Genomic DNA, 26,127 nt, shown 5'->3' on the forward strand with positions numbered 1-26,127 from the left:
GTGGTTTGTTAGCTATATACCAGCAAGGACTGTTAAGGCGTCTTCCAGCTCTACAATGACAGAATTCATTGGGTCCACGGTCACAGGAGGTACTTTTTGGTCCAGACCAGGACTATGGTGATATCACCTTAACTGGTCTTCTTGCTTTTGACCTCATATTACCACAGGTCATCCTAAAATTGCTACCAGATTAACCTTTGTAATCTATACCTCTGAACATACCATTCCACTGACCAAAATTTTCGCAAGGCTCCTAATTACGAAAACAAAACTCATTCTGCCTAGCAAACAGTGAAAAACAATCAAGATCAGATTCCGCAAATATACACAGAATTAACTTTATAAAATTTTAGTGTCAGCCAAATGGACACATTCTCAACTGTGTAAACACGGTTTTTCTAATTTTATATTATCGTTTATGACATTCCTCTTGTGTGAAGTATGAAATGTGACCCTCCAAACAGAAATATGACATAAATCCTTTAAGGTCAAGGTGAAATCATTTCATAAGATCTCCATCTCCTGAACTTTGGGCTGCCAATTTCATATAATGCATCCAGCTACTTCAACTGGATATCTATTTATGTGTGAGTGAGGCACTGACTTTTTGGCCTCTCTTAGACTACTGGTGAACTCATGTGCATTTATCTTCTCTTCCCACATGGACTGAGTGTTCCTTGATAAAGTTATTTTAGATCAACACTGAACTATGATGAGCACCTAAAACAGATGTGGGCTAATGTATTTTTTTTTTTTTAATCTCATTGGACGCGCACCTGCAAGTATACTGATCCGTACAAACGCATCTTGAGGCAAAGAGAGCCAACACCAAGTACTGTGCACAAGTCCATGGCTGAGTTGGGGCCACAACTCAGATGTCCTCTCGTCACTCCTCCAGAGTTGTCCACTCTGCCACACTGATTGTGGGAGGCGCTGTTGGAAGTGCTGGGGCATGAAGGGTTACATTTCTGGGCATCTCCTCCAGCACAACTCCAGAGATGCATAGTTTTCCTTTAGGCAGGTAAATCTGGCCCTCGCTATGCCTCTGGCATCAGGGGGAGCATTAACCAACCGTCAAATAAAATACAATAGCCCAGGGGATTAAATTACTACTCTGTGTCCTGAGCTGCTCAGCCTCGCCTCTGGTAACTGCACCATCTTGGACCAGATGCACGGTGGCTTGACTCCAGGAACAGAATTGTACGTTCTGCGGAAAGGGTAGGCAGGCTGCTTAAGAGGAAAAAAATACCAATTGTAAATCTTTTCTATTTTTAGGCTCAATGTGCATTTTATTTGGCAGTAAGGGCAGCATAAATAAAATTCCAATCCTGAGAATTTTAATTTTAATTTGCTTCCTCCAAAATGCCCATGTCCGTACGTCCATCTGTCCCCTCCCTTCAGGAAGAACCCCACACACCTACATTTTCCCAACAGAAAAAAACCCTTGAGTACCCTCCTCACTAACATTTCTTTAAATACGTGTAATTTCTAGCATAAGATGCCTATAAAAATAATTTGCAGGATAACTTCACTGAATCACGCACTTCACAAAGAACATTCCAGGGTTGCACCTATTTTCCAGTTGGCTTTTATGGCTAGAGTCTGATACTTGCCTGTGAATCTTTTATTTAATTATATTTGCTGTTTCTAGCCTTACATTCTACCTGAAAATGTAAGTTTTTTTTTTTCTTAAAGATTTTATTTCTTTGACAGAGAGAGGGAACACAAGCAGGGGGAGTGGGAGAGGGAGAAGCAGGCTTCCCGTTGAGCAGGGTGCCTGATGTGGGGCTTGAATCCAGGACCTGGGATCATGACCTGAGCTGAAGGCAGACACTTAATGACTGAGCCACACAGGTGCCCCCTGAAAATGTAAGTTTTTTAAAAGCAGGAGCTAAAGGTATTTTACAGTGCATCTGTAGTATAGAGTACATAATATGTATCCAATAAAATACATATACATATCACACACGCACACACAACCTCATTAAATGCTTTCTTAAAAAGTAGACTTCTCCTTCAACGCAACCACCAAGAGCAGACAAATCCTGACATTACTTGACTCTGAATAATATTATCTATGGACATTATTTTTTTTTATTTTTTTATAAGATTTTATTTATTTATTTGAGAGAGAGAATGAGATAGAGAGCATGAGAGGGGGGAGGGTCAGAGGGAGAAGCAGACTCCCTGCTGAGCAGGGAGCCCGATGTGGGACTCGATCCCGGGACTCCAGGATTATGACCTGAGCCGAAGGCAGTCGCTTAACCAACTGAGCCACCCAGGCGCCCCTATCTATGGACATTATTATTGCTCCTCTGGCCATTTCTCTCACTGTTTTAGCAAATCCTTAGTGCTCTTCACCTTTTCAGGGTTGTCCTTCCCTACAAGGCTCTGAGAAAAGCCTTGGGCCCTTTATCCAGAAAACAATCACATCTCCTCATGCACAAAGCAGTCTCAAATTCCATGGGTGTTGGGAGCTCCTCATAGCCTGCAGTATCTTAGGTTAAGAACTGCTTCTCCACCATGTCTTCCTTAGTGTCAGGCTTTTCCCTTGCATGCTGTTTCAGATGTTGACACAGCTCAAGCAAGCACCCGGAAATCCTCCTTGCTGCCCCGTGACCCCCTGGCTCAGAGTTCAGGCTACTGCACAGAAAAAAAGTCACCACCGAAAAGAAATGTAGAGATAATTAGCTAGCAGCCTGTTCCCTGGAAAATCGTGCACTGTTGTCTCAAACAAGGTAATCACGCTCACCTTTTGGTCTTGGCTATATGCCAGAATCCAGTCCTCTTGCTTGGGGTGGAAAAGCAAGCTTTGGATGTAAAAGTTCAGCCGGTACTTTTGATAGGTGGCCCCTTCATCCGAGCTGATCAATAAGCTGCTCTCAATCTCCGGGTCTGTGAGTAACATAATCTGCAGCCAAGAATTGTTGGGGAAAGAAAACAACAAAAAGTTAAGTTTACAAATTTACAAGACTTAGAAATAAGCTAAATTTTTGGAAAGAGGGGAAAAAGGAGCAAAGAATGTTTGGTCAAACAAGGACCTTGACTCTGCTGGTTTGTTCTCCTGGACCAATGCCATGAAACTACTTAAAAAAAAAAAAAAAGAGAGGCAGACAAGGTGGAAGGAAGGAAGAGGACACAGAGGAGTGCATTTTAGTTTCTTCTATGGGGCTCCTTGTTTTTTCCCAAGGTTATTTCCTTAATCTAAAATATGTCCCACTCTTCCCCTAACCTCAGTCCTCTTTCCTATTGTACCTTGTCTACTTTCCATTTTGGAGAAATAAAAGAGCAAGACTTGTCATAATCTGTTGTGGTTAAGGTGGAAAGAAACAGAAATAGGATGGGCTCCATTGGTTTTTCTCTCTTACCATAAGTCCTCTTACTTACATTAACACTATCCCCATATGTCAGCCTACCTTCAGTCTGATTTTCTGAGTCTTGACTCAAAGGCTGGGCTTTCTAAAGCCTTCTCTGGAAATTGTATAAAGGTGACTTTGTCACCTTTTAACCTATTTTACGATTTCCTTTTTTATTTTGCTTATCATCTACATACTCCCTACTAGTCCATGAAGTCCAGGAGAAAAGGGATATTGGATATTTCTCGCTTTTTCCGCCCCCCAGGTATATTCCCAGCAGCTAGAGTAACACCCAGCATATTTTATAGACTCCATAAATATTTTCCAAGCGAATGAATAAGTAAATAAATGAATGAACAAAAAGAGTTTTCAGAGTCATCACACGGAAGTAGAAAGACGCCCAGAACAGTCTGAGCGGGTATAAATGGGAGCGCCGTGGAAAGAGTAGCCAGGCGTCCTGCTCAGTCTGTAGCCTACTGACCAAAGAATATGCTTTACATGTGGACACGTTTACAGCTTCAGATGCTTTGTACTTTCTTGTTAGGACGGTTAACCATGGCCAGAGCAGTGGAAACCATCCACAACAGGAACAAGATGGAGGAGCTGCCCTGGAAACTGCTTTTTATTCTCTCATTTTATGCCTCTAGGAACGTGTGATAAAGTACCTCATTCCTGACTCTCTGCAGGTCTGCTTTCACTCACTCAAAGTGCTCACCTAGTGCCTCCAGACAGGTGGCCTTAATGTTACCCACTGACTTCTTCCCCATCAACTTATTAATTGGCACTTTCTGAGTTTGGTTCGGAGAAGCATGAAAGATGTGCTTAATGTGTAGCCGCATGAAGAGAAATCGCTGCAGCCCAGGGTTTAAAGATTGCCAGCTAAGGATGCAGCAGTTCCAGGAAAGGAAGAGAGAGGGAAGAAAAAAAAAAAAAAAAAAAAAAAGAGCCATGTCATAAAAGATCTGCCTGCCAGACAAACACACTGGGCTTTCTCAAGCATTTGGAGGCAATCACATTAAAACCTCAGAATAGTTAGTGTCATCTCTGAAAGCAGTGTCCTGTCAGTGCAAATGGCACATGAAGAGCACATACCAGACTGAACTGTGTTTATGTAACCCAGGATGGATTCAAGGCTCCTTGCCACTCCTTCAAGCTGCCCCTTCGTGAAGAGGAGAACGGGATGAGGTGAGTGAGTGGAATCCTGGCTGTCAGCCGCACTCCAGACAAGATGAAAAGCACACATGAAACTGGAGACTAATTGCCTCATTCCATGTTCCAGTGAAGCCACTGTCTACCAACCAAAAATTGTGACAGAGTTACATAGGTTTCTCCGTCTCGCATTCACTAAGCAGACAGTGTCCGCTCATCAGATGGCTGAAGCAGAACCACCAGGTAATCTACTAAGAACAAACTCATGTCCCTTCATTAAAATCTAGTGTATGCATTAAGTCTGGACGCTCAGATGGCTCCTAAATTCACAACAATACTTCCAGGTGATTTCATATTTATTGGCACATAAAAGCTGTCATTTTCCAAATAACAAGTCATCATTTGATGATGTGGCTGGAGACACAAAGCAAATGTGATTTGTTTTGTGTTGCTTTGTGTCTCCAGCCACAATTAACAAGGATATGTAACAACCTTTTGGCACTATGGCCAAAAAGTCATTTCCATAATAATATGAAGCATTTCAATTTTATAGAGCATCCATTGTCTCAGGCAAGGTGATTTTTTCCCTCCTCTGATTTTCTAGTTCCCTGTTAACTAAAATATGTTTTCCTTTCTTCCCATGAGCGCAGATATCACCACCTGCTTCTCCTGGCAGACTATTTCATCAAAATAAAAACAGTAGTTCCACAGAATATCCTCAAATAAAGCTGATTTTCATGTGTCATCTAAAATATTTTTGATACTCATATGTGCTCCAAGTCAGCAGACATATGAGATCTTCTGCTTCCAGATAATACTAGACGAGGGAAGGTAGAATAACACAAATATTTTCAAACATATGAATACTTAATATGGAATAAACAAAACTCATGGATTCCTTTGTTTTTATTCTGAGTGCTGAAAATATGTAGACCAAAATCTCACCTTCCCTCTATAGTCCTCACCTGAAACCCTCTGTCTGAAAATCTGACATTCTGGAAATAATGGAAGCTGTCAGGAAAGTCCCCCTGTCAGATTTATAGATGGGTCTGAATTACACAAAACTTTCAGTGGTTCCTCTCTCAAATCTCTGCTCAAATCCACACAAAAGAAACAGGTCAATCTGGATCCATTTTTATTTAGCCATTTTTTATTGCACAAACTTTGTAGGACTGCCAGCAGAATTCAAAATAAAAGAAAAATAAATTGCTGGTGACCCTCTTCCTTCAACAAGTCAAACTATGTGTGTGCTTCCCTCTACTTCTTTATTCACATCTCTATATAATATCATGGATGTATTGGTTTTTTTTCCATTTAATGTTATGACCCATGTTCATTTTCAACTGAACCATAAACACACAAACGCATGTACACACGAGTATGTACCATTGTGTACAATGTATTTCAATTTCTTAATCATAGCCTTTGACATAATTAGGTTACAATCACTGCAGTGGTTGAATGGCAATAAGTACTTAAATTCTTTGAATAAATGGAATTTTATTATTTCAGTCTTTAAATTCAAATTCTTTAGTAATTTATTCCTAAATAAATTAGGTTTGTTGTGTCCTTTTTTTTTTTAAGATTTTATTTATTTATTTGACAGAGAGAGAGACACAGTGAGAGAGGGAACACAAGCAGGGGGAGTGGGAGAGGGAGAAGCAGGCTTTCCGCTGAGCAGGGAGCCCGATGCGGGGCTCGATCCCAGGACCCTGGGATCATGACCTGAGCCAAAGGCAGACGCTCAACGACTGAGCCACCCAGGCACCCCTTGGGGCACCTGGCTGGCTCAGTCGATAGAGCATGCCATTCTTTCTTTTTTAAAGATTTTATTTATTTCCCCTAGTTGTGTCCTTTTGAAGATTATTAAAAGTAAATAAGTTAACAATAAAAAATTTAAGCAAGATCTAAACAGAAACTGTGTAACCTATCTGAGCAAAAGAAACAATATAAAAATAAATGTGATCCAACCTTTAGACGTAAATGATGTCATTTATAAAGTCCTACCTTCTCAAGAAGATGTTCTCCCGGGAAATACTATCAAAATAGTACCTTCAAGTTAGGGAATACTCCTCAAAAAATAACAGATTACATTTCTTAGACATGCTCAATGATCCCTGGTTTTGCCAGTTTACCCTGGCTCTCTGTCCCCTTCTGGCTTTGCATGTTTAATCCTCTGCATTCTAGAATATGATCAGGAGGGAATTTTAGGAGGACTCTGTAAAAGGCATGAATCTAAACTTTGCACAATTCCTCAAGTGAGCTCTCTAAGAAGAGGGGTCTTTGGCATAAAGCGTGGTCCATAGTAGGTCCGTCCATCTTCGTAAATAAACAAATGAATGAACAAATCAGTAAGTGAGGGAGTGAGTACTCTTCATACCTGACTTTGGCTGAAAGCAGTCCATGGACCCCTGTGACACTGAGTCTGAGTCCTCTGGAACAAATTCCTGCTGCTGTACTTGGAGGCAAAGGAGGGTTGAGACAAGGGGAAGAGTGTGTCTTCAACAGGAAAGTAATTATTCTCTGTTCAGATCAGCCATGAGTGATTAGAACCAGCTTACTTATGCCTTCCAGGGTGTGCAGACACTGCACTGACTGCATCTGCAGATGAACTGTTTTCCATAGAAAGTCAATAATGGCAACACAGGCTCCCGCCACCCAACCCTAAGCAATCATTCATCATCCACTTTGGGAGAAGAAAGAAACTTTATTTGCTTTTCCTAGAGGTGACAAATGAACATGAAATGCAATTTATAGATTTAAAATATGTCACTTCTCCCTTTTCTTGATATTAGTCCTTCTGACAACACAGTGTCATCAGAAATTAAATGCATCTTTACTCTCTTTGACTTGCTCCAGATTCAACATACGGCTACATGATGTGATTCTACAAAAGGTTGCCTGGCAGCTTTCTTTCTGATCCTTCCAGGTGCCTACTGAGGACCTTCCTGCCTAAGGAATACCGCTACTATTTAGTTTTCCAGATTCTTTTCCTAGTGTGCTGTTCTTGGAATTCTGCCATTTACCTCTTTAGACATGGCGGGAGTTAATAAGGGGCAGCTTCACCACCTCCAGGAACATACCTTTCCCTACCATTCCTTTGGTCCTAAATCACAGAGTATTTATTTTATGTGTTGTTCATTACTTGTTTGCTCATTTGTCTACCGCCTGTCATTCATGGACTGTAATCACAAAGAGGTAATATGCTGGCGATATCTCTCTTGCTTTGCTTAAGGCTTAACTCAGGTCTAGATGCCTGTATCATAGGTGCGTAACAAATACTTTCCATAATGAGAATGACAATGGCAAAGGAAAATATCAGTAGTAGCAACAGGGCACTCCAGTTATCTAACCACTACATTTAAACAAGAATCTATCTATAAACACTATAAGAGGCTATTTGCAAACCTCTTGCTTCAATATCAAAAACAAATTAAGTAAAATTGAATGAGAGCAAGTAAATAATTTGCTGATCAATGTAGGTGGAAAACCTGCTTATTCCCAATGTGAGGCTGAGCATTTACCCTTCCCAGATGAGCAGAAGGTGAGAGCAATAAGTGCTTATCAATTGGCTACTATTTGGAGGACAGTATTAGGGAAAGTTATACAGGATCCTAGAATGACCCAAGAAAAGAAAATCACTGAAGTACAAACAATAGCAAGAAAAGGACAGGCAAGTGATTAAATAGGAAAAAAAAAACCAACTTCGAATAAGTATACACTGATAGACTCTGTAGAAAGGTGGACTCAGTATGCAATCACTTGTCCTAAATCCCACTCCCCCCCCCCCCCCCCCCCCCCTCAGCCAGGCTCATCTAATGCACAATCCATGTTCATTAACACAAAATCGGGTCATTCAATACCAAGAAACCACGAGAACGTCTGGGCAACAGACCATCTACTCATGACCTGAAAGCTGATTCAGTGAAATTGCAGGGAAACTTTGGCATTGTATTCTAAAGAGTTCATTGTGTGAGCTTACTTTTAAACTTTTTTTTTTTTTTTTCCTTAATGCTGACCCAAAGGCTTTGACTTTTTAGGGAAGAAAAAGAATTTTCAAGAAGTATATATTACAGTTTCAGTCCTTCACATGTGTCTTACTAGCCCTGTCAGAAAACTCTGCCTCTCAATTATTACATAACAATAAGCTATACTCCTTTTGCCCAACCCTATAGAGTACACAGAAAAAGATTGAGGTTCACCAGCAATTAGAGTGTATAGGTTATACTCCTTGGAAGACAATTCAATAAAGAAAGCTTTAAAAAGATTTCTTAGGGTGCCTGGGTGTCTCAGTCAGTCAAGCGTCCAACTCTTGGTTTTGGCTCAGGTCATGATCTCAGGGTTGTGGGATTGAGTGCTGAGCACAGAGCCTGCTTAAGATTCTCTCTCCCTCTCTCTCTGCCCCCCACTCCCACAAAAACAAGGTTTCTTATTTCTCTTGGAACTACTGAATATAATCCTCTCCTTTGACTCAACTTGGAGAATCTCAAACTAAAAAATAGCATTTCATGGTAAGTCCTTGCTTCCATTACTGAGGGTAAAACTGACCCCTCTCACAAAGGAAACATGCTCATGGATATGGGAGGTTTGATCTGCAGGCCTGAGCATGGGGATCTCAAACTACAGACCTATTTTCCACAAGAAGAGCCATGACCAAATCCTAAACCTGACCCTAGTCAATGTTGCCGTGAATGTGTGTACTTCTTCAGAGAAGACAAAGAAAGAGTGCATGTTTAGTGAAGGTCATTCATGTCAGGAGAAGAAGGAAAAACAAACTATAAATATATACTATAATCACAAGAAATAACACGGGGCCTGACTCCAAAGATGGATTTGAGTTTCATCTCTGCTATATATCAGTTATACCACTTTGAAGAGCTCATAGCTCACTTAATCTTTTCATGAGCCTGTTTTCTTGTTGAGAGTAGTGATACTATAAAAATGTTTACATTTATTGAGCATCTGTTGTGTACCAAACATTCTACTAAAACTTTAAAATACTACTTCATTAAATTGCTTAAAAAGACTTCAGGTAGATATTATGTCCATTTGGTAGATGAGGAAATAAGGCTTAGAGAAACGAGGCAATTAGTTCAAGGTCACACAGCTAGTCAGTGCTAAAGCTATCTACGCATACACTGCATGGGTTTATGTGTTGATTACATAAGATCATCTGTGTGAAAGCAATGCTAAGTTTTGTGTTAATGTTACTATTATTACTTCCAAAAAATGGCATATTTAGTACTATATGTTTTGCAAAAATGTGATAGTTGAGTTCAAGAGAGAGGAAGGGGAGGGAGGGATGGGGAAAGACAGGCTGAGAGAGAGAGAGAGAGACTGTACTGCAAATATCTCATAAAAATATTGCCTAGATGGGAAAAGCAGGTTGGCAGTAAGGAATTAGGAGCCAGGTAATGGAGACTCTCAATAACAAAATGACTGGTAAGATATCCCTAAAGAAATAAAGAGTTTTTTGGCTCTAAAACATTTTTGCCTTTAAATATAAATCTATGAAATCAAAATACCCAGACCTGCTTCACACTCAGATTTTTCACAATGGCCCTGGCCTTCTTTTCCTCATCCTTCTATAGCACCTCTCCTCCAGAAGCCTGGTTTTACGCTTTATCGTAAGTATGGGTTACAAAAATATGACAGAAATGAGCAAAAAGCTCTGACGTAATAATAGCAATTCTCCAAGATATGTATACTAAAACCAGTAAGAGGGGCGCCTGGGTGGCTCAGTTGGTTAAGCGACTGCCTTCGGCTCAGGTCATGATCCTGGAGTCCCGGGATCGAGTCCCGCATCGGGCTCCCTGCTCGGCAGGGAGTCTGCTTCTCCCTCTGACCCTCCCCCCTCTCGTGTGCTCTCTCTCATTCTCTCTCTCTCAAATAAATAAATAAAATCTTAAAAAAAAAATAAAATAAAATAAAACCAGTAAGAGTCATCCCAGGGTAACTGGTTTTCTAGGAAACAGATCATATGACTAACTGGCATCTAAAAAAGTCACTTTGCCAGAGAAATAGCTATTGTCATACTAAGGGGATAGTAGGGAACATGGAATATTCATTAATGCACAGCACTGTATCATCTGGTTTTTAAAAAATGTCATTTTAGAGGAAGAGAATGATGGACAAATTTGAGAAACATTTTTATTCTTGCAGCCACTATGGAGACTGATTAGATACCTTGAGAATATTTGAGCTTCCTTAAAAATCCCAGCATTATCCCATAGCCTCTGCTCAAACTCAATCAGAACACACTTGCATGGGCATTACAAGTCCCAGAGTAACTTCCCTCTTAAATCCCCTAAGATCTATAAATGCCAAAAGGTTACATCATTTAAAAATGTTAGCTGCTATCAGAAGGAGCGGCGATGCTTGGAGAGGCGGACATTCATCTTCTTTGCTCATGGGAAACTTTACAAGAAACGATGTTCATTTAATGATAAGAAATCTCTTTATTCCACCAGAAATGATAAAGGAGAAGAGGTGGGGAGGAAGAGAGAGCAAGAAAGAGAAGCTATCGGTATATTTTAACACTGATTTAGGTGAGGGACACACCATTTTTGGTTAAATCTCTAAGTTGTGCATTTGATTTTAGAGTTTGAATAAATGTCAAGTTGAAAGTCAAGAGAATGAAAAGAAGAGCCCATAGGAATGAATCTATTCTAAAAATTAGTGGACAGAATGTATCCAGTCTTCATTCCTTGCTTTACTTGTACCATCATCCTGACAAGTATGTTTTAGTTTTACTTACTTATATTAATGCTTCATGGAAAATGGGCAACTATACCAGGGTGGATCGGGGAAGATTAATGAAGTCTCAGCCACAAGAGACCTTGCTAATGCATTTGGCTATTAAAGCTTTCCTGAGAAGACTGTGGAGACCACCGGGGGTTTCTCTCAAACAGGATTTGCAGATTAGTGAAGTGAGAATAGTCTCTGCAGCTCCACCACAAAGCTCCCAGGAAGATGGCACTGAACGGGAACATCCAGGAAGAAGTGCCTCCTGTTAACAAGGAGATCTGCTTCATGTCAAATTTTTTCTTAGTCCTTCAATTATTTAAAGACAGACACTGATCATTTCAAGTTGTTTTCGAGAGGCAGAAAAGGGTGAGTGTGCTTAATTGACATGCCCCTGAGTGTAATTACATCATCTGCTGCTTTTCCTCTATACTTTCCTCCTTTCCTTCGGTCAGAGCAAGTCAGAGCAGGTGATATAGTAGTGCGGTGTTTTAAGAAGATGATTTTTTTTCATGATTACGGTTTCTAGGCAGTTCTATATCTTGGGCTAATTGCATCTCAAAATACGCATCTCATAAACAGCAGAACTGTTACAATATATTAAAGAGAAAAGGACCTCTGTCCCACTTACATATTGCTGTGTAACAAACTACCTCAGAACAGTGGTTTAAGCCAACTATTTATTTTGCTCATGGTTTTGTGGGTCAGGAATTTGGGAAGAGCCCAGCTAGGCAGTTAGTTTCAAGTCCACGTGATGTCAACTGTGGGGCTGGAACCGGAGGTTCAACTTCTGAGACGGCTTCTTCACTGATGTATCTGGCCTGAGCCTCTCTCTCTCTTTCTACATAGAAGGGCATTCTCTCCATGTGGTTTGAAATTCACAAAGCATTGTGTTTTTATGATTCTTGGATTTCATCATTCGTGGCTGGCTTCCTCAAAGTGTGAGTGTCTTAAGAGCAAGTATTTCAAGAGACTCACATGGAAGCTGCAATGCTTCTTATGACCTGGCTTCAGAGGTCCCAGGACATCCATTTTGTCACATTTGACTGGGTAAACAAGTCACCAATTCTGGGCTAGGTGTAAAGGGAAGGGAAAAATAGACTCTACCTCTTAAGGGAGGAAGAACACATACACGTGCATACAAAAGGGTGGCAAGAATTGGTGGCAGCCATCTTGGAGATACATGATGACAACGATTTTCTGTACTATTTCACTTAAAATTAAAAGGAAGAGGATATGATAAAAAGTTTGTTATTATTATTATATTCAGTATGAATAGCAAGGTCTTGTGATCATAGCATATCTGACAGAGATATGACTTCATGACTTGAAGTTGTCAGATTTTTCACTGGGTTCCAGCTACCTTAAAATTTTTGGTACATTTCTAATCTGATATCAATTCAAGGTGAATATTTATTGAAGACCAAGTGATTTTTATTGTTAGTCAGTCACAGAGACATCAAGAGACCCAAGGTCAAGAAATTCCAGGCTGTAGATTTTTAGGGTGCATAAAATATCCAGATTAAATTACAGAAGGATAAATGTGTTTAATGTCCATGAAAGTGTGTATAATTAAGTCATTATTAAGGGAGCCTATATCTACTATAATCCCATCATTTAATTAAGGATCTGATACTTTTTAAAAAATGGGTTTCTTAAGAACAAATAGTCCTTGTCTCTTTATGTTCACAACAAAAGCACCGATATCAATTACAATATAACCTATTGAAAGCAGAATACTTACTGTTCCCTTGGGTCTTAAAAAAAAACAAAACAAAAAAAACAAACAACTGACTTTTAGGTAACCTTGGGCCAACAAAAAAAACAAAAGGCAATTTGGGTCTGAGGGCGAATGGTTGTATGGTAAATGTGTCCCAGAAACATACAGAAATTTTTATCATGGCACAGGCCCATATAAAACCAACCAAAATTTTTATTTTATGTTTTTTTATTTTATATGCATCCTGCTGTATAACTCAATTCCTACTGATACTATGCCAACCCTATAAAACCCTCATCTGCTCCAAGTTACTACCAACAGGGAATCCACGCTTTAAGAAAATAACCACAAAAAATCAGCTCTCTTGACTTTGGTGGTATTTCATAGCACCCCTATTCAAAAGGAACAAAAGGGTTCTTTAAAAAAAAAGTGTTGGGGGTTGCCTGGGTGGCTCAGTCAGTTAAACATCTGCCTTTGGCTCAGGTCATGATCTCAGAGTCCTGGGATCTAGCCCAGTGTCAGGCTCCCTACTCAGAGGGGAGTCAGCTTCCCCCTCTCCCTCTGCCCCCCGCCATCCACTCATGAACTTGCTCCCTCTCTCTCAAATAAATAAAATTTTTTTTTTTAAAAAGCATTCAAAAAGAACAAAAATTTTGTAACTCTGCAAACAACATGATCTTTTATGTATCTGAACTAATATCATTTATGAGTCTTGTCATCACAACTGCTCAGAAGTTAGCAACCCTTAACAATTAGACTGATTCTTAATCAAGGTGCTTTCATACAATCCAATTATAAAAGTGCCATTCTATTTTGTGACTGTACAAAAGCATTTTTAGACTGAGATTCATATATATGATGAGTCGAATCCACCGATAAAGATAGAATCATTTACAAAGTTGGCTGATGTTGATTTAGGAGCTGCTTTGAGCATATGACAGCTCACAGTCAATTTGGCTTTCTCTGAATGAATCCTAGATAGGGTGAACATATGTCAGAGTTTGTCTGGGACAGTCCTGGTTTAGTCATGTTGTATCATCATAAATATTATTCCTGACACTCAAAAATGTGTGGTTTGGGCAGTAAATTAGAAGTCATCCTTTATTTGAAGTCATTTCTTTATATGAAATCCTCAGAAAAATTATTACAAAAGTAGGTAACTGGGCAAATTAAAAACAAACAAAACAAATAAGAAACAGTGATTACATTTAATGAAAGAAAAAAAAATCTTCAAACTCAGATAGACCCACACTTTCCTTAAAAGAATATACCAGGTATTATTGACCTTTCTCTGACCCCAGGGGCATGAAAATATATGTCAATTAATTCATGTTACTATGATATAGTAACACTTTCTGGAACTACTGAAGTGTGCTAAGCTCTCCACTGAACATGAAATAGTTCTCTGAGGTCAGATCATTCTTCTTATCCCACCCCTGCAGCCTTTCCACTGTCAGACAGACTCCTGCTAATTTAATAGAAACCTCTCTTCCACCTTCAGTCTAGATAATTCTCCCAATGAAGGATTTTATTAAATTAGGGACACATGTCCAAAGTAAAACCTGTCTTAAAACCAATTAGGGGCGCCTGGGTGGTGCAGTCGGCTAAGCATCAGACTCTTGATTTCAGCTCAGGTCATGATCTCAGGGTCCTGGGATAGAGCCCCACATCGGGTTCCACACTCAGCGGGGAGTCTGCTTGAGATTCTTCCTCTCCCTCTGCCCCCCCCCATAAAAAGATACATCTTAAAAAAAAAAAAGTTATGTTTTTCTAGAAACCATACTCAAACATGTGGATCATGAAGTGAAGCCTCACCTGTGAAACAGTGACTGGCTACTTCGCAGTTCTTAGATATTCTCGACTTAGGTTTGGGTGTTATGAGAATGACCTGTTCTTCTTTAGTATCCTCACCAATCATGGTCTTTTCCTCCAAAGGCTACACATTAACTGTCGGGCTGCAGCTCAGTCTTGCTACCGGAGGCCCCCTCAACCCCAGTCCTTCCTCAATTCACAAACAGCTGGTACTGGACCTAATTCCTTCAATTCAGAATAAAAGGATGAAGACAAAGAGCACCCCTAGTGATAGGAGTCCAGGTGTTTAAGCTACTCCGCAGGCTTCTAGCTTTTGCTAAATACGAATGTGCCAATGATACGATAATTTTGGTTTTTAATTATTCATCTTGCTTTAAAATTTAGTATTTCTCTTCAAATATGAGCAAGAATTACATGTATTCATTACTGTAAACTTTGAAAAATGCTCCAAAAAGTGCTTAGGGAAAAGAAAAAGCATTCAACCATCACTAGGCAGAGATAATTATCACTCGTGTCTTGCTGTTTGCTTTCCCAATCTTTGTTTCTATGCAAATATAGATATACAGAAACATATATAATTGGGGGAGGGGAAGAAAGGGGAGAAGAGGAGAGAGGGAGAGAGTGAAAAGAGATTTATATAGTGAGAGAGTACCGTGTGATACTTTGTTTTTTAACCTGCTTTCCTCACTTTAAAACTAAGCTGCAAACATTTTCCAGGATATTAAATATTCTCCTGTGTTATTACATTTTATCAGCTACATAGAATTTGATTGTATGGATACGCCACTATGTAATTAATCCCTTATTAGAAGGTGTCCAAATTTCACTAATATAATCTTATGACCAATGCATACTAATATTTCTGTCCGTCAGTTATTAATCCTTCAAGTGATTTCCTCAAAGTAGAATTTATGGATCAAGGAACGTGAATTCTGTAAACCCCTTTGATTCATATTACCAAATGTCTTTCTGAAAAAGAGAGTACTAATTCATAGTTCCTTGGCAGGGCCTGGGAAGTACCTAACACCAACACGAGGTTTTTTTCTCTCTTTTTATAATGTTTTCTAAGCTGACTGGGGGAAAAAGGCATATTTTGCATCAATACACATTACTAACGATAGTGAATTTTCCCTTCCTCCCTTTCTTCCTTTTGTCATTTGTGTTTAGTCATTTGAAGATCCTCATTTGGTAGACTGCCAGTTCATATTTCTTCTCCATTTTAAATCATGATTGTGTCTCTCTTTCTTATTGATTTGTATAAATTGCCATTTCGACCTCATTGCTTATTTATAACAGTGCCTAATGTGTTTTTATGCACATTTATACATGTTTCCTGTCCTTATCTAAGTTTCTGGATAAAGCAATGTAGTATTATTCTGCATATATTATATACACATACACATAGGTGACCTCAAGTGAGTATTTCAAGTTTGAAGACAAGTTCCTAAGAGATTAGAAACTCTGCACTGCACAACATTTCCGTAATTGTGTTCCCTGAATAAAGAAGCTGCAGAAAAATGTTATTTCTCCATTTTTCACTATGCCATCAATTCGCAGGCAAACCTTTCTTGCCACCCAGTTACTGCAAATTGTAAGATGTTAAAAAATAGTTCACTCACAAAGAAATTCAAATTGGGTAAACTACTATTTAAGAAGATTTTATACATCCATGATATTTTCATTTATGCATGATACAGCACTTTACAAATGTGAATTAAGATATTCCAACTGGAAACTGAAGCAAACCTCAAGGGAGTGAAATTAGGCAGGGTGGGGTATGATGATGTCAAGATAATTTCAGAGCATTTTTGGCATTTCTATGGCTCACACCTAAGGACCTAGTTCTCAGGGCTGAATTCTCAACTTCATACCACAGGATAAGCAGATCTCCTAAGCAGTGAGCATGAGCTTGTGTTGAGTATTAACCAACTTCGTCTCAAACATATGAGATAACGTAAATTAAACAATTTTTCCTCTTTGATACAACTTACATTCAAGTCATACGTGAGGCATTAAATGGAACAGTATGATCTGTCTTATTTACAGGCTATTTCAGTAAAAATACTCTCAATAATTAAAATTCTTACAATCCCTTTTCAGGCATTTCGAGAATAGAAAAATACGACTCTTGGAGTATAGAGTTTGTTTGTTTGTTTGTTTGTTTTGAGGGAAAATTGTCACTCCTTGTAGGGTGGCCAGATGTTTTCCATTCAACCATTCATTCCTATTTCTTCTTCTCCTTCTCCTTCTTTTTTTCTCTCTCCAACTTATTTAGGTAGTTTCAGGTACCAAGTGATAGCTATTGTGCTTAAGACTAGAGAGTAAATGATGAATGAGACACTGAATGCCTTACAAAACTGAATTCTTCTACAGCCAGCTCTGATACAGAAGTGACAGACAAAATTCCATGGGAAGAGTGCAAGTGCATCGATACTGGTACATACAAAGTAATGTGAGAACACAGAGGAGCACTTGTGTTCCAGTTCTTGGAATGAGGGAAGGAGCTACAGAACACTTGACACTAAAGGGGTTTTTAAGGTCATGCCAGTATGTCACAGAGGGACAGCGAGGATTTCATGGCAGAGGAGTCCACAAACAAGGACAGAGAAATGTGAACAGGTACTACATGTTCAGGTAAGAGCAAGTTCCTCAGTGCAGCAGAGGATACCTAAAGCAGTCCACAGTCAAGTTCAAAGAGCTTGACTAGCCGTGGAAAGGGATTTTGACTTAAATGGCAAGAGAACCTATTTATTCTGAGCCATCCACTCAGGTTCAACACAGGAAAATACAGGAAATGGAAAGACCATAGCTCGTTTAGGATGTTCACCTTGGAGGTAATAAAGAGGTCGGATTAAAGAGAAGAAAATACAGAGTCAAGGAACTCACTTAAGAGGTTCTTGCAATGGTTCATCGAAGAAAAGTTTGTCAGGAACATACCCAGACAATCCTAGACCAGATAAAAGTATCCCTAAAGTTGGTCGTTTAAGCATTTCCACAAGGATTTTTTTTTTTTTAAAGATTTTATTTATTTGACAGAGAGAGACACAGCGAGAGAGGGAACACAAGCAGGGGGAGTGGGAAAGGGAGAAGCAGGCTTCCCGCCGAGCAGGGAGCCCGATGCGGGGCTCGATCCCAGGACCCTGGGACCATGACCTGAGCCGAAGGCAGACGCTTAACGACTGAGCCACCCAGGGGCCCCTCCACAAGGATTCTAATCCACTGGGATTCTAATCATACTTTATAGTTATTTCCAGCTAAATTTATAAGTACTAGAGATTCTAAAAAGGATTTTTTAGAAGCACACCACTTGGGAAATTACAGCTAAGTCTGATAACCAACACTCTTCAAGGATCTAACAGGAGGGGAGAATAAATGTATGTCTCCCCAATTTAACACTTGCCAATGTAAATGAGCACATGTGCCTTTTCAGTGTTCAACAAATTCCTCAAGCCCACAGAATGTGGAATTGCCACAAAGGAAACCATCAGGATAAAAAGAATCATTTCAGTGAGAGACTTTTTTCCTTGGCCAGTAGCACAGTAAAATGCAGAGGTTAAAACCCCCTGGTCCAAAGTCGACTCTGACCAGCACCCAAGTTCTGTTTGGCGTAGAAAACCTTAAATTTTCCAATAACATGCAGACTTACAGAGACCCTATTCCCAAATGGTCATAATCAACAAGAGCTTGAGAGCTGCCATCCCTGATAGAGGTCATATGTTTTCCAGTTTACCACAGTCCACATCATCCTTTGTCGCTTTCTGTTGGTACTTGTCATTAATATAAGAAGAAAAGAAAAAAAAAGACAGCATAAACTCAGAGCTAAAATAAAAGAGAAGTACTGCATCTTTGTTGCTGTTCAAAATGGGACAACAACAGATTGAGAGGACAGGGAGCACATTAGACACTGAGGATATTCCTCACTTCCCACAGTTCATATGCTCTCTCTCATTTTTTCTTTCTTGAAATAAAGTGCCTGTGCTCAAAAAGTCCCTTGTCACTTAACTCATCTACAATTAACTGTTCAAACCAATAGGTATTCAAATTAAGACTCCTGTAGGTACTATGAACACAGGCTTCACTTGGGATCCCAGTTGGGTTTCTTATTAGTCATGTGACCTTGGGAAACCACTTCTTATGTCTGATCCTTTATTTCCACGGCTATGAAATAGGGCTAAAAATTTACTTACTCTTCACAGAGTAAGTGTTTATGATGATTAAATGAGGCCAGAGCACATCAGGGAAATCCAAATCAAAACCTCAATGAGATACCACCTCACACCTGTCAGAATGGCTAAAATTAACAAGTCAGGAAATGACAGATGTTGGCGGGGATGCGGAGAAAGGGGAACCCTCCTCCACTGTTGGTGGGAATGCAAGCTGGTGCAGCCACTCTGGAAAACTGTATGGAGGTTCCTCAAAAAGTTGAAAATAGAGCTACCATATGATCCAGCAATTGCACTACTGGGTATTTACCCCAAAGATACAAAAGTAGGGATCCGAAGGGGTACGTGCACCCCGATGTTTATAGCAGCAATGTCCACAATAGCCAAACTGTGGAAAGAGCCAAGATGTCCATCAACAGATGAATGGATAAAGAAGATCTGGTATATATATACAATGGAATATTATGCAGCCATCAAAAGGAACGAGATCTTGCCATTTGCAACGACGTGGATGGAACTGGAGGGTATTATGTTGAGTGAAATAAGTCAATCAGAGAAAGACAAGTATCATATGATCTCACTGATATGAGGAATTCTTAATCTCAGGAAACAAACTGAGGGTTGCTGGAGTGGGGGGTGGGGTGGGAAGGATGGGGTGACTGGGTGATAGACACTGGGGAGGGTATGTGCTCTGGTAAGCGCTGTGAATTTTGCAAGACTGTTGAATCTCAGATCTGTACCTCTGAAACAAATAACGCAATATATGTTAAGAAAAAAAAAAAAAAGAAGAAGAAGAAGGTAGCGGGAGGGGAAGAATGAAGTGGGGGAAATCGGAGGGGTAGACGAACCATGAGAGACGATGGACTCTGAAAAACAAACAGGGTTCTAGAGGGGAGGGGGGTGGGAGGATGGGTTAGCCTGGTGGTGGGTACTGAGGAGGGCACGTTCTGCATGGAGCACTGGGTGTTATGCACAAACAATGAATCATGGAACACTTCATCTAAAACTAATGATGTAATGTATGGGGATTAACATAAGAATAAAAAAATAATAAAAAAAAAAAAAAAAAAAGGCCAAAGAAATAAGCACAGCATTTTCTTAGCAAAATTGTTTTAATACTTAAAAAAAAAAATGTTATATAAATCTGAGGAAAACTAGCATAAAGAAAAAAAAAGATTCCTTTGGTTTACTAAAGTCTCTAGAGAGCACATTCTGAAGCAAAACAAGGGAAATCATGTGTAACATCTGCCAAACGTATTAGAAGACAGAATGCATTTTTGTTCATGGAGCTTCTCAGAAGCAGGGCTCTGTGAATGCACCTTGGGAAGTACTGGTCTACCATCTACATTGCTGGCTCAGAGAAGACACATGACAGTTGTCAGTTCCCTCTTACAACTCCCTCTAGCTTCTGTGGCTTTAGATCACCCTACTACTTTCAAATTTATCTGTGAGAATAAGAAAATAATCAGAATGGGAACACTGAGCAACAGATCAGGTGATGTTGTTGCTGGCTACAGATGTGGGAGGAAGTCGTGGTTTTGATGATCTTTCTTGTCTGGAGAGATGACTATATCTGCATCTATTCTGAGTCCTTAGAATAATGGACTTTTCTGTTATCTTTGGAATTTGTGGGGAAAAGATGTTCGCTACATGTACCTGAGTTATCCAACATGAGGAAGTTAAAAAAAAAAGTTGCTGGGCGCCTGGGTGGCTCAGTTGGTTAAGCGACTGCCTTCGGCTCAGGTCATGATCCTGGGAGTCTGCTTCTCCCTCTGACCCTCCCCCCTCTCATGCTCTCTGTCTCTCATTCTCTCTCTCTCAAATAAATAAAAATAAAATCTAAAAAAAAAAAAAAAAAAAGTTGCTACAACTATGGGACTAGGAAAGAGGTCCGCTGTTCCCAATCGGGATGTTCTGTGAAGGTAGGGGACCTGCAGGAGAGGACATGGGGAAAGGCAGCGTATACTTGGATGGGAAACTGGGTTCTATTTCTGCCACTGTCTAGTTCTGGGGCACTGGGAAAGTCCCTTAACTTCTCTGAGCCCAAATACATCCTCTTAAACTGCTGGGTTGGAACAGAAAGATAGTTTCTAGTATCTCTTTTGGTTCAAACATTATATAATTTTTCTAGGGTGAAAGGTACATTCTAGTGAGATTATGGGCATATCAAATTCTAGTGAATCAAATCCTCTCTACCTATAAACGGCATTACCTTTTCCAAAAATACCATTCTTCATCTTTAATCGATCTTTTTCTGGTACTAAACTCTGGCATTGGAGTCTTAAATTCTGCCATTAGTTAGGAGAATGTATAAGGACTGCCTGTTATTTCCAAGAAGCCTGTGCTGCTTCTTTGTGTTAAGTGAAGAACTGCTTAATTTACATGTTGGCAGTTCAGATTTTCTGAAATCAAGGTAAACCTATGGTACCAAAAGCAGCCAAAAGAAGTTTGTGCTAAATGGAAGCTTTAAACTGTGGAAAGTTCAGTAACCTTCTAAATCTAAGATCACAAATTTTTAAGAAGATGTATATCTTCTTGACATACAGCATTTCTCACCAGTTCCTTTATCAAATTTGTTTTCTCCCTGAAGGTAAATTCTAGTGCTGCCTTCTACCCGTAAGTCCCATCCCACCCAGGCTCAGTTGCCAATGATACGTATAAGATTATATTTACTTCTTTGAGCTAAAATGTAAAGGTCACTCTGTTTATTAAAGCTCAGCCTTGAGGCTAAATCTTTTTCTTCACTTTTCCTGGGGTAAAGGAGGGAGCGAGAGACAGAAAGACAAAGAAGCATGGGGAACAGAAACTTTCACTGATTAATTGATCTGAAACAGAGTTCGCTGGATCCTAACCAAATTTAATTTGGCTCATCCACAGTTGAACCAGAATTTTCACTTTGAACCAAGAATAAATCTTACATAGAAGAGATAGCACCTTTTTTTTTTTTTTTTTTTGATTTGATAACCACTTTTCTCACTGATATATCACCTTCTCTCTAAGAGATTCAGTAAGATTACCTACTGGGAAAAACAGTGCCATTTTGTTCTGGCTCTTTTTGTCTGCATCTAGTGCATCAAACACCTCTGCACATTTTGGAATTCATAGGCAATAGGATCCAACCCAAATTTCCATTTTTCAAATATAACATTTGGCTAAAGGATGTTTTACTCTAAGACCGATTGAAAAGTAAACTGCATGATGCTGCTAACTCTTGGGAATCTTGACCTGAAAAACACCCCATCTTTTCAGTTTACAGCACTATGCTTAGGTGATTTTCATGAAAACTGCACAGATTTTCTTCTATGCTCTGAATACAACCCTTTTCCAATTTAGTCTCTTGCTGAAGAGGTTTTTAGCTGTACCAGAATATCTGAAAAACAGAGGATAGGTACAAACAACCAGGTGCATCCATGAATTTTTAAACCACGTCTGTTGAAAAACATGCAAAACAAAACCCCTCCTATCACCCTTGGGGTAAAACATCAATCTGAATATTATCCAGGATCATCTCTGTTATGTGTCTACACCAGCCCCAGACAGATGGCCAGTTTGCTTTTACCACCTTCAAATCCATGCAGCCAGACCTACCCAGCTGATCGATCTCTCAAGCTGGGGTTCTGACTGAGTAGTCTGGACACCCAGGAAAATGGTACACCCCCAGAGTTGTGCAAGGATAGAGAAAGCAAAGCAAAACACACAAACCCCCAAAACACACAAACACTTAAAAAAAAAAAAAAAAAAAAGCAGTAGGCGCAGATTGGCCAAGAAGTAAAGCTACCTAACACACAAATAAAAAGTTTATTTGACCTTTTTTTGAAATATGAGGTACCATTTCTTAAAGGTCCTAAACGGAGAATTGCCTTTGGTCACTTTACTTTTCCATTTCCTGCATGGAAGCCTACAATTCCTAGATTCAGGCAAGGATCCCACGACCGAAGACAAAACCATTACATGCATTTCCTCAAATGTTGCATTGGCAAAAGGGATCAAGCAGGCCTTAGTACAGAGCATGGGAATCATCTGCCAGCCCTATTTCGTTGCAACTTAACACAGACTGAGCTTCTGATGGTGATGCACTGTTGCAACTGGATGCATTATCTCATTTGTAACTGACCTACAGTGAGTGGTGTGTCCCAACACTTCAGCTCTAAGCTAAGGCTCCAATCACTCAAGCAAGAAATAATCTTATTTGTGAACAATTAAATGTACAGATAGGACTCGCATACCATAGGAAGTAATTGCTCACCTCCATGAATCATTTTGAAAATAAAAATGTATTCCCAAATAACACTAAATAAAGAACATATGAATGCAAGCCTTCCTAAATGTTGGTATCTCTGTTTTCCAGAACATTTCTAAGACTATAAACAAAATTATATACAAGAGGTTACTGTGTCTACACGTTCTAGTTCACCAATGAACCACTGACACCACAAACTGAGGGGCCAAAAAGTAAAGAGGTTGTAGGTCAATCTTGAGAAGAAAGAGGGTCCCCTCTGCCCTCAGCAGGCTGGGCTGGGTGACACTCTCTGTCCTTCAGAAGCACGCTGAATGTAATACCATCCCTGAACTAACTGCTCAGTGTTATTGCTGCTTTACTTGTATGTTTTCTTTACCAGACTGGGGTATCCATAGCAGACTTAGAATCCTTCATCTTCCTCTAGTGCCTTCTGCACAATAAGTTGTTAATATATGGTGACAGAGTGGACAGAAACAGGATTTTATTTCGTATTTTAGGATGATTTACTCATTACTTAACTCATTAAGTTTTTAAATGGGCACTTAATATTCACATATTATTACACTGCCTAATGTATGTGCCATTGTTCCTAATTTTAAAGATAGTAGTTGGAACAAAGGAAGAAAGGGAAAAGAGGAAAATGAGGAAGCAAACAGAATAGGGAAGGAAGGGAGAGAAGGAAGGGAGTAAGAACATCTCTAAATAGAATTGTCTGGGGCATTAAACTAAATCTCTGTATGTGTGTTATGTAGTAACCATAAGTAGACTGTAATTTTGATTTTTTTTTACTAATTCACAGATCATATTAATAAGTAAATATCATCAGCCCTTAGTATGTGCTAGGATTTGTTCTAACAGCTTTATATATATTAACTCTTGTAAGCCAATAATTCTGAGGCAGCTATTAGTAATATCATTTTACAGATTAATAAACTGAAGCACAAAGAGGTTAAGTGACCAGCCCAAAATCACACATACAAAGTGGCCAAACCCAGATTTAATGTAAGCATCTAGCTCCAGAGTAAGGTTTCCACCCATTATGCTATACAGTCTTACTGTGAATGTATAAGCATTTACTGAGCACACTCAAGAGATCAACTCAGTCAGGCACGTGAGGGATAGATATGTCTAAGTCACTACCTCATAACACCTTCTACCTTCAGTTCCTTTACTGAGTGTATATGGTATTTTCTAAAATAGAAAGTAGCAACCCAAGATTAAAGACAAAATCTCAAATGGGGTATAGATACTGCAGAAGCAAAATGTTGGAAGGTATTTTTTAAAGATTGGCTAGACATAGAAAGTATCATGAGGCCGGAAGGTAAGCTTGGCCTCAGGGAGGATCTGCCTGGAGAGAAGGTAAAGAAAAGTATATAGATGCTCCGCAAAACTTGACTTTATACAATTAAAAAAAAAATGCAGATGACACAGGGAGGAAAGGGCCACCCCTTATTCAGGGATAATCTCATCCCTCTGATAAGGAAGGCTGAGCCACTTCTCTTCTCACCTGATTATGTACATGGGTCTCATTGTCCGAAACGTAAGTTGGAACCAACCTACAGCACAGATCTTGGGCCTAGGCCTTTGTTCACTAAAGCAAAATCACCTAGCTTGCAAGATTTAAAAGAGGACACTTAAACAATTGTGCTAATAGATAAAAAAACATGGTTTGAGAATGAGGGATAGTCTTCTTGACGGAACAGATTTAATGACACAATCATTCCTGTCAATGCCTTTACAAGGAAGTACATTTTACTGGATAAAAGGAGCACATACTTACATGAAGATATTGAACATTGGGGAAATATGCAAGGTTGGGGCACCAAATTTACTCATATATGTATTACAGTAGGCTATATACTCATTCACCTACACATGCACATGCAGAAACACATACAGTCTTGATGCCTGGCAGTGGTCTGCACTCGCACAATACTTGGTGTGTTTGAATGGTTAGATTATGTCCTCTTGATGGCACGGCTGAAGGTTGTTAGTCAGAACCCAAGCTGTTCTGGCTACTGGTGACACTCAGTATCTCTGCTCCAACATCTATCAGCTCTTTAGGCCTCCTTATCTCAATGACACATCTTGGCTTATCTCCAGCTAGTATACTGTTTATTGATTGATGTGAATAAGGTAGGGAGAGTAGAACATTCTCTGAAAGTTATGAACAACTGATAAAAGAAGTTCTGAATGCAGTATCTGTAGAATTGTTAACAGCCAAGGGATGCAATGAGATAAATTACTGCGCAACTTCTCCCGGGCTCCCACTCTAGGCTTGCAGCAGAGGTTTCCTCTTACAGCTGATTTCTACAAGGACATTTTTCATATCAGAATCTCCAAACATCCACTGTATAGATGATTTGTGGGAGTGAAACTGACATGCAACCATTTAACAATCAGCCTATCTTACAGGTTAAATTTGAGGAGGATATGGGGCCAATTTGTGGAGACTGTCATAAAAGGAGGGTATTTAGAAACCTGTTATTTCATTAGAAAGAGGAAGTCTGATGGGCAAGGCACAGATAAGTCAAACAAACTGATGGGAGAGAAAGAGCGAGAAAGTACTTGCCAAAACTGCTGCATCAAAGAAAATCTCTTATTCAAAAAAAAAGGGGGGGGGACACCGTGCCCAGAGACTAATTCTGCTAGCTGCCATATCACAGCAGTAGTTTGGAAACATAATTAACAACTGTGTGTATGGAAATAATTAATCCCATGCTCTTGGGGAAAATGTACGGTGAAATGTTTTCTTTCAGAAGAAGATGGATGGCATCTTGGGATCTGGACATCTGGAAGCAGTGCTGGAGGAGAAACTTTAAGATCGGTGATGTCATGGATAAAGCTTGCATGTTCCTTGGATGCCATCTGAGACAAGAGATGAAGGAAGGTATGCCAGCTACAGACACACCCAAAAGCCCAAAAAGAATTCTGTTTTAGGAA

General features: G+C 39.6%; 1 protein-coding gene across 4 annotated transcripts in view; it reads right to left on the minus strand.

Annotated features, from left to right (window-relative positions):
• The window catches only part of SORCS1 (sortilin related VPS10 domain containing receptor 1), a 510,277-nt gene that overhangs the window by 186,150 nt on the left and 298,000 nt on the right, over positions 1-26,127 (minus strand). For all 4 annotated transcript variants that reach the window (XM_021699529.1, XM_021699531.1, XM_021699532.1 and 1 more), the window contains exon 4: positions 2,753-2,911. In XM_021699529.1, coding sequence (XP_021555204.1) covers positions 2,753-2,911 — 159 coding nt within the window. The remainder of the gene's footprint in view (positions 1-2,752; positions 2,912-26,127) is intronic.

Source organism: Neomonachus schauinslandi, chromosome 6 (genome assembly GCF_002201575.2).
Source record: "Neomonachus schauinslandi chromosome 6, ASM220157v2, whole genome shotgun sequence".
NCBI classification, from domain to species: Eukaryota; Metazoa; Chordata; class Mammalia; order Carnivora; family Phocidae; genus Neomonachus; species Neomonachus schauinslandi.